At 44.0% G+C, this 15649-nt stretch overlaps 1 protein-coding gene across 2 annotated transcripts in view; it reads left to right on the forward strand.

Annotated features, from left to right (window-relative positions):
• MAB21L4 (mab-21 like 4) overlaps window positions 1-9035 on the forward strand; it is a 99869-nt gene extending 90834 nt beyond the window's left edge. For both annotated transcript variants that reach the window (XM_030216874.1, XM_030216875.1), the window contains exon 5: window positions 7053-9035. In XM_030216874.1, coding sequence (XP_030072734.1) covers window positions 7053-7142 — 90 coding nt within the window. In that variant the 3' untranslated portion in view covers window positions 7143-9035. The remainder of the gene's footprint in view (window positions 1-7052) is intronic.
• The last annotated feature ends 6614 nt before the right edge of the window (window positions 9036-15649 follow it).

Raw genomic sequence — 15649 nt, forward strand, 5'->3', positions numbered from 1 at the left:
GCTTTTATTCATAGTTCAGCCAGCCAGGCTTTGAAATACAGTTCAGCTGGCTAGTCTTTTAAACACAGTTCAGCTAGCTAGGCTTTTCTACTCAGCCTAACCAGCCAGGCCTTTAGTCACAGTTCAGCCAGCCAGGCTTTGAAATACAGTTCAGCTGGCTAGGCTTTTAAACACAGTTCAGCTAGCTAGGCTTTTCTACTCAGTCTAACCAGCCAGGCTTTTATTCACAGTTCAGCCAGCCGGGCTTTGAAATACAGTTCAGCTGGCTAGGCTTTTAAACACAGTTCAGCTCACTAGGCTTTTCTACTCAGCCTAACCAGCCAGGCTTTTATTCACAGTTCAGCCAGCCAGGCTTTCCTACACAGCTCCACAAGTCAGGCTAAAACGATCCACCACCCACAACTGTCAACAACTTAACTCTTGACATCCACCCACCGGATCTCCCCTAACTATTATGCTTTCCTTGTTACCTTGGGCTCCTCCAGCAATCACTCTTCTCCTCCAGCCTCTTCCTCACCCACCTCCATCTCCTCCTCCCCCCCTTCTCCTCCTACCTCCTCCAACTCCTCCCATTCCATCCTCTTATTCTCCACCCCCTCACTCAGACGTTCCACCCTCTCCTCAGCTGATTCCATTTCCCAATTAGCCACCTCTCTTTCCTTCTCCTGCCACTCCCGTTCTCATTTGTCATGACCACCCCTATTCTTCCAGGCAGTCTGAAATCTGTGCTCTCTACGCTCCTGCCTCCTCCCCTCCCGCCGTGCATTCTGGGTTCTGTAGCTGTTCTGGACTTGTCCTTCCCTCCCCTGCAATGCATTCTGGGATCTGTAGTTTTTCTGCTCCGGCTTTTCCCTCTCCCGCCATGCATTCTGGGATCGGTGGTTTCTGCGCTTCTCACAACATAAATGCCCTTGAGATATTTAAATGTTTCTATCATGTTTCCTCTCTCCCTCCTCTCTTCCAGTGTATACATGTTGAGGTTAATATGCCTGTCCCTATAATTTTTGCATTCAAGACCGCTTACTAATTTCATAGCCGCCCTCTGTACCGACTCCATCCTGTTTACATCTTTCCGTAGGTGCGGTCTCCAGAACTCCACGCAGTACTCCAAATGAGGCCTCACCAGAGACTTATACAACGGCACTATCACCTCCTTTTTCCTGCTGGTCATGCCTCTCTTTATGCACCCAAGCATCCTTCTGGCTTTGGCCGTCGCTTTTTCTACCTGTTTGAAAGCTTTAAGGTCGTCGGACACAATCACCCCCAGGTCCCACTCTTCCTTCGCACACTGAAGCACTACACCCCATATACTGTACCGTTCCCTTGGATTTTTGCGACCCAAGTGCATGACCCTGCATTTTTGGGGATTAAACCTTAGTTGCCAAATATCGGTCCATTCCTCTAGCTTCACTAGGTCCTTCCTCACGTCATTCACACCCTCCAGGGTGTCCACCCTGTTGCAGAGTTTAGTATCATCCGCAAAGAGACAAACCTTACCAGACATCCCTTCCGCAATATCGCTCACAAAGATGTTAAAAAGAGCCGGCCCTAGGACCGATCTCTGCGGTACTCCACTGACGACCTCCTTTTCTTCAGAGCAAGCTCCATTTACCACCACCCTCTGTCTCCTACCGTTCAACCAATTTTTTACCCACTCAGTTACTCTAGGTCCCGCACTGAGGGAACTCAATTTATTTATCAGTCGCCTGTGCGGAACCATGTCAAAGGCTTTGCTGAAATCCAAGGTCACCAAGTCCCACAAGATCAATCCTCCAACTCCAACTCCTTCTATTCAGCTAAAGAATCGGTTCACAGCCCTGGAGGTAGAAGAGCTAGAAACATCTAAAAAACAGGAGGAAATAATGACCAAAAATGCCATCAAGGCCGGACAATTGGCCCAAAGAAAGCAAAAGGTAGTGGTGGTTGGAGATTCACTTCTCAGGGGTACTGAAGCGCCCATCTGCCGGCAAGATATGTTGTCCAGAGAGGTGTGCTGTCTGCCGGGTGCCAAGATTTGCGATATTGTGGAAAGATTGCCTAGACTCATCAAGTCTACAGACCACGCTCCTATGCTACTCATCCATGTTGGCACAAATGATACAGCTAAGTATCCTACTGAACGTATCATATGAGACTTCGAGGCTTTGGGTCAGAGGGTGAAGCATCTAGATGCACAGGCGGTGTTCTCATCGATCCTCCCTGTTGAAGGTAAAGGTCAAATGAGAGAAGCTCTCATTTTGGAGATAAATGCGTGGCTGCGTGGTTGGTGCCGATGAGAGGGCTTTGGTTTTGTAGACCATGGGATGATTTTCGAAGAGGCACTGAGCGGTGATGGTGTCCTTCTGTCAAGGAAGGGAAGGAGTGTCTTCAGCAACAGGCTGGCTAAAGTACTAAAGAGAGCTTTAAACTAAAATTGATGGAGATGGGTATAAAAGGCCACGAAGCCATAATTAACCCCAAGGAAGGTAGGACATCTAATGCCTCTATAGAAAGGAATAAAAAGAGTAAAATCTGGAGAGCCTTGTATACCAATGCCCGTAGTATGGGAAACAAACTTCTAAAACTTTGAGGCTACAATGATGGAAGCGGATTTGGATTTAGTGGCGGTCACAGAGACATAGTTCACGGAGAACCATGACTGGGATGTTGCTAAACCTGGCTATAATCTATTCAGGAAGGACAGAGTAGTAAAAAAGGGTGGAGGTGTGGCATTTTATGCTGATATCCAAGTGACAGAACTGCAGGACAAGTGGGGTAGGGAAGAAGCGCTATGGTTTAAACTGGAAAGAGGGAAAGGAAAATGTATCTATATCGGAATCCACATGTTTATTTAGGCTTTCAAAGAAATGAAGCAAATTGATGAGCAAGACTTCCCTCAGCAGAACCCATGCTGACTCTTGCCCATTAAACCATGTTTGTCTACGTGTTCTGTAATTGTATTCTTTATAATAGTTTCCACTATTTTGCCCAGCATCGACGTCAGGCTTACCGTTCTTTAATTTCCTGGATCACCCCTAGAACCCTTTTTAAAAATCGGTGTCGCATTGGCCACCCTCCAACCTTCAGGTACTATGGACGATTTTAATGACAGTTTACATATTACTAACAGCAGATCAGCAATTTAATGCTTGAGTTCTTTGAGTACCCTTAGATATATGCCATCCAGTCCAGGTGATTTACTACTCTTTAATTTGTCAATTTGGCTCAGTATATCTTCCAGATTCACCGAGTTTTCTTTCAGTTCCTCCGCATCATCACACTTGAAAACCATTTCTGGTACCGGCAGGTCTCTTGTATCTTTTTCCGTAAAGACAGAAGCAAAGAATTCATTCAGTTTCTCCGCTATGACCTTGTCCTCCCTGAGTGCCCCTTTTGCTCCTTTGTGATCTAACGGTCCCATGGATTCCCTCACAGGCTTTTTGCTTCTGATGTACCTGAAAAAGTTGTTACTGTGAGTTTTAGCCTCTGCGGCAAGTTTCTCTTCATATTCTCTTTTAGCCTTCTTTATTAATGCTTTGCTTATGTTGCTTCTTATTTTCTTCATTTGGATCCTTTTTCCATCCCTTGAAAGACAACCTTTTGGCTGCAATAGCCTCTTTTATCTCACCTCTTAACCATGTTGGTTGTCATTTTCTCTTCTTTCCACCTTTGCAAATACGTGGAATGCATCTGGACTGGGCTTCCAAGATCATATTTTTGAATAACGTCCACATCTGATTTAGTGTCCTAACCTTAGCAGCTGATCCTTTTAGTTTATTTTTAACCATTTTTTTCATTTTATTATAGTCACCCTTTTGAAAATGAAATGCAGCTACAGTAGATTTCCTTTGCGAGTTCCTACCAGATAGTAGATCATGTTATGATCACTGTTTCCCAGGGGACCCAACACTGCCACCTCTTGCACTATGCCCTGCATGCTACCAAGCACTAGGTCCAAAATGGCTCTCCCTCTCGTCGGTTCCTGGACTAGTTGCTCCAAGAAGCAGTCATTTATTAAATCTAGAAATTTTATCTCCCTGGCACTCCCTGATGTAACGGTTATCCATTCTATATCAGGGTAAATGAAATCATCCATTATTATAGCATTTCCCAATTTGCCCGCTTTCCTAATCTCTGTAAACATTTCTTCTTCCATCTGTTCATTTTGTCCCGGCAGACAGTAGTACAGCCCTCAAGAATACTCCTTTCCTTCACACATGGAATTTATATCCATAATGATTCCATGCTGCTGTCTGTTTCATGAGGAATGTTTGTTATTTGACTCAATTACCTCTTTAACATATAGCACAACCCCCTCTCCAATTTTATCCTCTTTATCATTGTGATAAAATTTGTACCCTGTTAACTCAGTATCCCATTGATTGTCCTCTTTCCACCAAGTCTCTGAGATGCCTATTATATCTACCTCATCATTTAGTGTTATATACTCTAACTCTCCATTCTTATTTTTTAGGCTTATAGCATTTGCATACAGGCACTTCAAATTGTGTTTTTTCCTTTGATCTACAAGGTACTTAGAAATTGAAGGGAATAATTTGTATCCTTTATCCTGCTCTCTCATTAAGCATAGCTGGCTTACTTTCAGCATTGTTGAAACCTCTCTACTGTGATTTCCTAAATGTCCTGTTTCAAAGATACTCTACACTGAACCATGAGTTCCTGGGCGACTGTTGGCTTTCCCCGCCATTCTAGTTTAAAAGCTGGTCTATCTCCTTTTTAAAAGTTAGCGCCAGCAGCCTGGTTCCATCCCAGTTAAGTTGGAGTCCATCCTTTCAGAACAGTCTCCCCCTTTCCCAGAATGTTACCCAGTTCCTAACAAATCTAAATCCCTCATCCCTGCACTATCATCTCAACCATGCATTGAGACTTTGGAACTCTGCTTGCCTTTTGGGTCCTGCACGTGGAATGGGGAGCATCTTTAAAAATGCTACCCTGGAGGATCTGGACTTCAGTTTTCTACATAAGATCCTAAATTTGGCTTCCAGAACCTCCATACCACATATTCCTATGTCATTGGTACCCACATGTACCATGACAGCCGGCTGCTCCTCAGCACTATTATAGATCCTATGTAGGTGATACATGAGGTCTGCCACCTTTGCACCAAGCAGGCAAGTGACCAGGCGATCCTCATGTCCACCAGTTACCCAGCTATCTACATGCCTAATGATCAAATTACCAACAGCAGTCCTAACTGTTCCTGACTGGGCAGAAGTTCTCGGAGACATATCCTCTGTGAAAAAGGATAGTGCATCCCCTGGTGGGCAGGTCCCAGCTACAGGAGTACTTCTTACTTCACCAGAGTGATATTCTCCTTCTAGGAGACCTTCCTTCTCCAAGGCAGCATAGGGTTTGCCAGACTGGAGGTGAGACTTCTCTACAACATCCCTGTAGGTCTCATCTGTGTACCTCTCTGTCTCCCTCAGCTCCTCCGTCTGCTATTCTAGCCTCAAGAGAATGGGCCCGTTTTTTGAGAGCTAGGAGCCCTTTGCATCAGGCACACACATATAACCACTCACCAACTAGGAGATAATCAATCATGTGACACTGAATGCAAAAGACTGGTTAGCACCCCTCTCGCTGCTGGTCTGCTATCTCTGTCTTAGTATTTTTAAGTTTTTCAATAATTTAAAACTTGCTAAGGTATTAAGGATATTAGTCTAATTATCAAACTTTTTCAGCAGGGAATATTCCAAAAGACCTCTGGTATCCAAAACCATCTCCAAAGTAACTATATCAGGTCAACCTGGCTTAGCACGATTTTCCAGCTTAATTCTCTCCTTTCATATTCTTACCTCCAATAGCGCCAAGCTTGGCCAACTCCTCAGAAGAATCTGGGTTTACTGTAGCCCCATCAAAGGGCTGCACAGCTACTTCGGCTTTCAAAAATGGCCCTTGATTCAGTGGTGCATTTACAGGATGGGGGCTGCCACTGACAAATGCACTCTTTCCAACTATCTAACAGACTTCTTTTCTTTGTCTTATGTCTATTATTGACCATCTCTTGAAGGTCATGCCATGGCTCATAACATCAGAGACATGGCTACACTGGTAGCTCACTTGAGATCAGCCTCCAGTGAAAAAATCAGCAGGGCTGCAATGTGGTCTTCAACACACATTCACATCTGTTTAGCACAAGACTCCTGATATGACAGTTGGTCTGGCTAAGTAGCCCTCCAGATTCTACTTGGAGTCTAGAATCCAGCTCTACCCCCTTAGGCTTATTATCTTCTGTTCCAGACTGCCTTCCAAAAAATAAAAAGGCTACAAGTTCTTGTTTGTTGGTTACCATTGTTTATTAACCCTTTCCTTTTTTAAGGCAGTCTGTAGTTAGAGAGTCCCAGATATAAGGCTATCATATCCTGCTGTGCTCAGAGACCACCCCTTCACTGTCCATTTAGTGCCGAGGCAGTCCATGAGTGGAGCATGGGAGAAGCCACCAGAGACCAGAGCTGGTGGGCATCGCTCCTGCCCTTAAGACTCCACTGGACAACCAGGGCTGTTCATGGGAGATAGGTTGGTGTGGTCTTGGTCGACCCTGCTTTCCTTTAGGAGGGGGGAGGGGAGCAGAGGGCACCTGCATCCCTTAGGTGGGTCCTGGCTGATATGTGAGCCCCAGTTGAATAAGTGTCTTATGTGGGTCCCCTTATAAGCCCCAGTGGCCATACCCACTATTATTAGCCCTGGATATTCAATTAAAAAAAAAAACCACTGACTACTGCAGGCTGAATATTGGTCAGGATGCAGTTTGGGGCTATTGTGCCCAAGTGAGGAATTCTATAAAAACTTAAATGTTAAGTTTTATATCTTTCAGATGGGTACCTATGTAAGTTTGGATTAGCAAAATTGACAGAGGCTTGTTGCACCTTATAAAATATTAAATCATGAGCTTATGAGGAGGAGAGTCAACTTTATCTGTTGTTCTCATAAGCTCATATCTTAATATAATGGTTAATCTATAAAGTGCTACCAGCTTCTATCAAGTTTCATGTCTATATATTTGTTCTGTTTTCAGCGCTTTCTAAATGTCTTCTGTTTTTTCTGATGCGCAGTTCTCGGTCTACCACATTCAAGATAAGGATCGAATCTCTGCTATGCAAAATCTCATGTTAAAAATCAAGGATACGACTAATCAGCACTAAACTCTTTGCACTCTGGTATCCATCAGGACTACAAACTCATCAATATGAATTCAATAACTTTAATGGGCAACATTATCCAGCTGGAAATTCCCAAACATTTTGTTGAAAATCTGCAGTTGCTGACAAGAAACAACTTAACTGTATATAACACATTATATTGGCTTAAGAATAATCTTGGGTGCCTAAGAAAATAGCCAAAGGGAAGAAGCAAGAAAAGAAATGCTGGTCTAACTGTTTATTGGCTTTAGATAAGTGTCATTTTTCTGCATTTTATAAATTATACATTGATTGTACCTCTTCTTCATTGGTTTGTTTTATAAAACAGTATTTAGAAAGGCTATTATGTGATCAATATTTGCAGTAGGAAACGTGGTAGATCAAGTTCTAATATGTTCCACATATAACCATATTAACTTAACCATGTCAATTTTGAAATTTTTGTCCAGTTCTAGTGGGTTTTTTTTCTTCTCCCAATGCACCCAGATAAGTTTCCTCTTCTGTTTATAACAGGGGTTTGAAAACTAGTATTGAAGCTGGTCTGGTGACTCATTGCTGCTGTGAACTGCTGTGCTGCAGAGATGGCCAAGATTTGCTTTTGTTCTTGGGCCAGGGAATGCTGCAAAGCTCAGATTTAAAACCTCTTGGGGAATTACAATGGTGACACCTGGAGGGTCATTTTCAAAAGGATATCCAAGTCAGAAATTCCTAAATGGATGCTTAATTGACACATATTTTTGAAGGTCCAAATTATGAACTGGGGAAAACAAGGGACAAGGACATCTGAATGGCAGCATTCTATGAAAATGGCCACACAGACATCCATGTATAGCAGAGGGGCAGCCTAGTGGTTAGTTTAATAGGCTGTAAACCAGGAAACTGAGATTCAAATCCCACTTTAACTTTTTTATGTTGTAATTGTGAGCCCTACAGGAACAGAAACATCCATCTTTATCTGATTGTACACCACTTCAAGAGCATTTAAGCTTGCAGGTAGCTTATATATATATAGGTGCAGTAGATAATCTTCTGTTTCTTGAGGGCTCACAATCACAAAACAACAGTAAAATAAAATCAGTTAAAGTGGCATTTGAACCTGGGTCACTTGGGTTACAGTCTAATGCATTAACCACTAAGGCTAATTCTCAGCCCTGTCTCCTGTTCTGTTAAGAATGCTGATAATACTGGAAACTTCACTTTCAGGGGAGAGGGAGGGAGAGGGACAACATCCACTGGGGGATTATGGAGGTGTCAAGCCCAAATCTCTTCAGTGGATGGCTGCTCAATCAGGGCACCTTTTTATATCCTGGACTGCCTGAAACAGGTCTAAATAAGGGTGTCCTTCTTTTTAGACATGGAGGTTTCTTCCCCTTCAGGGATGCCCGATTACTACCAGATTACTGCCACACAAGCCATTTCCAGGGGTTTTCTTTTTCCCCCAGAAATGGCGCATGCTTAGGGCGGGACTACCACCAGTGGCTGCATTGGGCCAGCAGCAGTCCCGAAAAAGTGAGCGGTAAGTCGGATTTGGGCATACTGCCACTCTGTAAAAGGGCCCCTTAGTGCGCTAATGATAAGACACCTGAAGAAATATAACGGGCTTCTTATCACTTAGTGCACGCTGATCATTAGTATGCACTAAATTCAGTAGTGCACTTTAGTAAAAGGACCCCTATATGTTCTATGTAAAATGCACTTGTTTCTGTTTATAGGTTCAGATTCATTAAGGCTTTTCTCCCACTCTTTCCTGGGAAAAGTCTTTAATGAATAATGTTCATACTTCTATACATAAATATGTATCACAGTGTTTAAATCTATATATAAAAATAATATATGAACTTGAATGGTTGAACAAGTATCTAATATAATAATTTGCTCCTCCAACATTCCAATGTGTCTCACTGGGATCATAACCACCTGTTGACATCACTCCTCCAACGTTCTCCTCCAACGTTCCAATGTGTGTCACTGGGATTGTAACCACCTGCTGACGTCACTCCTCCAATGTTCTCCGTCCCCCCTCCCTCCCAGTTCCATGGGACCCTGGAACTAGGAGGGAGGGACGGAGGGACAGACGGAGGGGGGCCCTGGAAATGGGAGGGAGGGAGGGGGACACTGGAACTCGGAGGGGGGAGGGAGGGAGAGAGGGGGGCCTGGAACTTGGAGGGAGGTGGAGGAGGCAGGGGAGAGATGCTGCACATGGATGGATGGAGGGGGCAGGGTACAGAGGACGTTGCCTGCATATGGATGAATGCAGGGGAGGGAGGGGACCCTGAAACTCGGAGGGAGGCAGGGAGGGGATGACCCTGGAACTCGGAGGGAGGGAGGGGGACAACAACCCTGGAACTTGGAGGGAGGGAGGGAGGGGACGACGACCCTGGAACTCAGAGGGCGGGAGGGAGGGGGGGACCCTGGAACTGGGAGGGAGGGGGGCCCTGGCACACACTCTCATGCTCACACACACACGCTCTCTCAAACAGACACACTCGCACCCAGTCTCACTCTCTCTCTGTCACACACACACACTCGCACATTCACTCTCTCTTTCACACAGTCACTCTCACACACACTCTCTGAAACATATACACTCCGAGGAAAACCTTGCTAGCGCCCGTTTCATTTGTGTCAGAAACGGGCCTTTTTTTTTACTAGTTATTATGATGTTACACTTAATTAAAAGGGAAATTGCTTTTTTTTCATACTTATTACCTGCTCTTGTTACCTGCAGCAATTCAATAAAATTGGAAAGGAAAGCAGAGAAGTGATGACCCATAGACAATAGGACTGAGCAGTATATCATATCACACTAGACTCAATATTCAAAGTATTTTTGTCCAAAGAACTAGTTTAAATTTCCTGAGTCTATAGCTTTAGTCTAGACAGTTGTGAATCCAGCCAAAAATTATGCAGTTGCAGTTAAGTCTAGGAGGAGAAAAGGTGTTATTTGTTAAACTTTTTGTGGTTAAGTTAGGTTACGTAAAAAAATGCCCTAATGAGAACAACAGAAACTAATAGCCCAAATGGTGCAAAATCCTCACCTTCCCATCAGCAGGATAAAATAGTGGCTGAGTACCCACTCTTCTTCCAACTTATTTAAATCAGTGGAGAGAAGGAATGGCTTAATGGTTAGTGCAGCTGGTTGCAGACCTGGGGAACTGGGAGTGATTCCCATTTAAGCCTATTAGTCAGCAGTGGGTTGAGATCCTAGGGAACCAGGTTCAATTCCCTCTGCAGCTCCATGTGACCCTGGGCAAGTCACTTAGCCCTCACTGCCCCAGGTACAATATAATACTAGATTGTGAGCCCATTAGGGACAGTACCAGTACCTGAAAAAGTTGTAAACTGTTTAGGTGTAGGCACTATATAAATACGGAAAATAAAATAAATTAATTAATAAATATTAAGATGTAACCAGGGTAATTTGTGAAAGGACCAATAAGCAAAGACAAATCAGTGGTGGAGTGAAGTGAATACATGAATATTAAATGCCAGCACAGCTGAGTTACATACTGGCACTTAACATTCAGCCCAATAGTAATATGTAAGGGCCTATCCTCCCACACCTAGGCTTCAGGGCAGCCTCTGGAAGTTCAAAGAATGGGGTCATGGATCTAGAAAAATCTTTTTTTAAGATATGGGATGAAGGATATTTCCCTATTACTAAATACAAAAACAAAGCCAGAATCAACAATTTAAATCTGGCCTTGTCAACAACTGGTAACCAATAAAGCTTGCACAAAAATGGGGTAGTTTTAGATAGCTTGGGAAACCAGATTTTACACATGCAATGAGTTGTTTTTAAATAATTTGGCAGACACATGCATAGAAGTGTGATTGAGGCTATCCTTGACATATTTTTAACCATTTTAAATGGGTGTTCCCAGGAGTGGAGTTGAGCAAAGTTTATGATTCCACTATGCCTGCTGCCACTAGATACATATGTAAGCAGCAATTGTAGAAGAGAAAATATACATGCACATTCTTTTTCTACGAGTGCTGTAATTTATATGTACACCACCTACATCTACCTATGCAGCTGGTTCTAAAATTGCCCTCCATGATGTAGTACTCAGCCTTCAGGAGCTGCCTTTGCCTGTTCTCTCTGCTACATTTTGAAATACCTACAGTTTTTAATGAACTTTTTTTTTAGATTATTTTCCCCATGGATACATAAAGTCTGTTACTATAATCTGTAGCACCCAGGACTATCATATGCATAATAGTGCATAGTGCTGAAGGGTATAGGAATCACTGTAACTGTTCAATCAGTTTCCCATAGTCCCACTCTTCATACTGACAATATCTGAGATTGCATAGAAAACTTAGGATGTGTCTTACTCCTAACACTCTAACCTCTTGTGCTATAAGAACAACTCATTTGCCTTCTGTAGGAGCTACATGCAGTTTCTGACAATCTATCATTTCTACACATAAAATTTCAATCTTATGTGAATGGCCTCAGAAGCTATGTCCTCTCCTCCAAAAAGCTTATTTTAGTTTGAGAAGTGAATTTGAAAGGTTATGATGTTTTTTCTTCTCCTCTATGAACTTGCAGTAGTCCTAAAGAGATCTAGTGCCTGACAGACTGAAATCCCACGACTTCCAGACAACATAATATAGCTCACTGGAACTGACTGAAATGAGCTGGTTGAGAAAAACTTTGCAGTGGCTTACCTGCAGGGATAGAATGACAGCTGGCTATTAGGAACCCAGCATATGCAGGATTAACTTCTCCACAGCTAAGACTATAGAGATGAAAAGTTCACTTCTTGAACCAGAGAATGCTAGAAAAGACATTTCATATGGTTTCATGCCATTTTTAATCCAAAATGGTAGAAAAAAAATATCCCGGAAATTAGAGCAATAGTGTACACTACTGGCAATATTGCCCCTGAAATGAACAAAAACATTTTAGGATCCAAACAGATCCAGGGAACTGCATCATCTACCACTCTGATTGAATCAGACCTCCAAAGAGCGTGTCAAAGTATTTTTTGGAATTAGCAGGACAAAACTCAAGATTTAAATATTATCCTCCCTGGGTAAATGTTCACAAAATGTAGCTACATTGCAATAGGCCATACCGAGAGCATTCTCAAAATGTGGCTTTACTTAGTCCCTGCAGGGCTGATATTCAGTGTTGCCTGGACAAAGTTACCTATATAAGTCATGCTGCTCAAATAGATGGGATGGGCTTTCATCAGAGCCGCTGGGGTGGGGGTGGGGGTGGGGGAGAGATTCCACTGGTCCAGCGCTGGACATAGAAAAGTCACTTTTTTCAGTGATGCTGCAGCCAGCCTGACAGCCTCGCTCAGTCAGATCCAGCATCTTCCCTCCCCCCAGTCCTGTAAGAACAGAAGAACATATGTGTTGCCATACTGGAACAGACTGAAGTTCCATCAAGCCCAGCATCCTCTTTCCAACAGTGGCCAATCCAAGTTACAAGAACCCGGCTGGCACCAGTATTCTTCATGTGATGTCTATGTAAATTAAATCTTGTCTTTAGCATCTGGCCTGTTTCTCCAATATAGCATCCTTCGTTACATTTTTTACACTGAATGATATATACCACATTGGAAGATGAGCATGTGAAATATTCCTTTATGTTGAATATGTTTCCTTTGTGAATGACTGTGGGGTCCTGTGAAATGTTTTGGCATAGCTTGCAGCTGGATATATTGCAAGGATGTGTGCCCTTCTCTTCTTTTTCAGTCTGTGTTGGGAGTAAACTCCCACTTCTAATTAGGTTGTGTTTCAAGTTGGGTGGCTGTCTGAAGGCCAGCATTGGTGGGGCTGGGAATATCTCTTTCAGTAATTCATCCTCTTGGAGTAGAGGCTGAAGATCTTTTATGATTTTTCTTAATTTTTCCAGCTCTGGATTGTATGTCACTATAAGGGGGATTCTGTCTGTGGCTTTTTTTTTCTTTGTATTGTAGCAGATTTTCCCTGGGTGTTTTGAGGGAGGAGGCAATATTTTTGGAGATTATTTTGGGGTTGTAGCCTTTCTGTTTGAAGGATGCAGTCAGGATTTCAAGAGTTCTGTCTCTGTCCCTTGGGTCAGAGCAGGTATGGTGGTATCTTGTGGCTTGGCTGTAAATAATGGATCTCTTTGTATGTGAAGGGTGGAAGCTGGAGTTGTGGAGGTAGCTGCATCTGTCTGTGGGTTTCTTGTATATAGATGTTTGTATATAGCCATCACTGATGGAGACCGTGGTGTCCAAAAAATTTACTTTTTCTAGGGAGTAGTCAATTTTGAATCTGATTGTAGGATGGTATGTATTGAAGGAATAGTAAAATTGTTTCAGAGTTTCTTCCCCCTCCGTCCAAATTATAAAAATGTTATCGATGTACCTGTAGTATTTTTGAGGTTTGGTCTGGTATGTATTCAGAAATGTCTCTTCCAGCTCAGCCATAAAAAGGTTGGCATAGTGGGGTGCTGTCCTGGTACCCATCGCAGTGCCCATTATTTGTAGATAGATATCATTGTTAAAGCGGAAGTAGTTGTGAGTTAAAATAAATTTGGTTAATTTTGTAATAGTTTCTGGTGAGTATTGATGGTCCAGTGTGGATGTTTTTAGGAGTCTCCCACATGCAGCTATGCCGTCCGCATGGGGAATGTTGCTGTATAGTGATTCTACATCCATCGTGACCAGAAGGGTGTTTGGTGGTAATTGCTTGATATTTTTCAATTTATTCAGAAAGTCTGTGGTGTCTTGTATGCAGTGGCGTTCCTAGGGGGGCTGACACCCGGGGTGGATCGTCGATGCGCCACGCCCCCTGGGTGCAGCGCCCCCCCCGGATGCAGCACAACCCCCCCCCGACGAAGGGACACCCCCCCCACGAAAGAACCCCCCACCCGGGTGCACGCCGCTGGGGGGGTGCCGTGCACGCCTGTCCCAGGTAACCTGTTCCAGGGCAGAGGGAGCATGGAACGAACAACGGACAGGTGCCCGCGGCACCCCCCCAGCGGCGTGCACCCGGGGCGGACCGCACCCACCGCCCCCCCCCCCATGAATGCCACTGCTTGTATGAAGCTGTTTGTTTTGTGCACGAGAGGTTTCAGAATTCTCTCTATGAGTCCAGATATTTCCTCCGTGAGTGTGCCAATACCTGATATAATTGGTCTGCCCGGGTTTCCAGGTTTGTGGATTTTGGGTAGCATGTAGAATGTGCCTACAGAAGGTTGGTTTGGTATGAGTTTCTTCAGATGTGGCTGTACTTGTTTAGGAAATGTTCTGATAAGGTCTTTTAGGTGGTTTGTATAATCCTGTGTGGGGTCCTCAGTTAGTTTCCTGTAGTATTTATTGTCTGAGAGCTGTCTGTGCCCCTCTTCAATGTATTTTTGTGTGTCCATAATTACCACTGCACCTCCTTTGTCTGTGGGTTTGATGATAATGCATTTGTTAGTTTGTAGAGTTCTTCTGGCCGCTCTTCCTGGTGGGGTAAGATTGTATAGAATTCTCTTTTGTTTGTTGGAAAGTTGTGATTTTACCGTATGTCTGAAACTTTCTATGTAATTGTCCAGCTTGTAGTTTTGTCCTGAGTGTCTTCAAGTCTGCGAGGACCTTGTTTCTTCTGTGTATGCATTGGTGTAAAACATACACATCATACCAAGAGGAGTGGCTTAGTGGTTAGGGTGGTGGACTTTGGTCCTGGGGAACTGAGGAACTGAGTTTGATTCCCACTTCAGGCACAGGCAGCTCCTTGTGACTCTGGGCAAGTCACTTAATCCTCCATTGCCCCAGGTACAAATAAGTACCTGTATACAATATGTAAGCCGCATTGAGCCTGCCATGAGTGGGAAAGCGCGGGGTACAAATGTAACAAAAATTAAATTGAATTAAATCCTGATAGCCCCATCTATACAATAAAGCATAGTGACGGCAGCATTATATCGTGGGATTGCATAGCAGAAACAGGGCAGGTATGTTTGGAGTGGAGAAGTAGCCTAATGGTTAGTGCAGGGGGTCTAAGAACCAGGGGAACAGAGTTTGAATCCCACTGCAGTTCCTTATGACCCTCTGAAAGGCACTGACTTAACCCTCCATTGCCCCAGCTACAAAATAAGTACCAGTATATAATATGTAAACCACTTTGCTTATAACCACAGAAAGGCAGTATATCAAATCCCATCTCCTGTTGAAGGAAAGGTAGATGGTGCAAAGTGTAAGCAAATTCAGGAAGAAAGCCTGTTCCTGTCTGCTACAGACCTGGGACTGGGGAGAAGACACAGCTTTCAGCAGGGTAATGATGCTAAGCAATAACAACAACAATGGTGTGGCTCAGCAGGAAAAAATGTGAACAGTGGCGATCCTAGGGGGGCTGACACCCGGGGCGGATCGCTGATGCGCCCCGCCCCCGGGTGCAGCGCCCCCCCCCCCGGATGCAGCACGACACCCCCCCCCCTGGCGAAAGGACACACCCCCGCAAAAGAACCCCCCCCGGGTGCACGCCGCTGGGGGGGTGACGCGAGCGCCTGTCCTTTCGTTCGAACAAAGGACAGGCGTGCG

The sequence above is a fragment of the Microcaecilia unicolor genome, chromosome 10, assembly GCF_901765095.1.
Source record: "Microcaecilia unicolor chromosome 10, aMicUni1.1, whole genome shotgun sequence".
Taxonomy (NCBI): domain Eukaryota; kingdom Metazoa; phylum Chordata; class Amphibia; order Gymnophiona; family Siphonopidae; genus Microcaecilia; species Microcaecilia unicolor.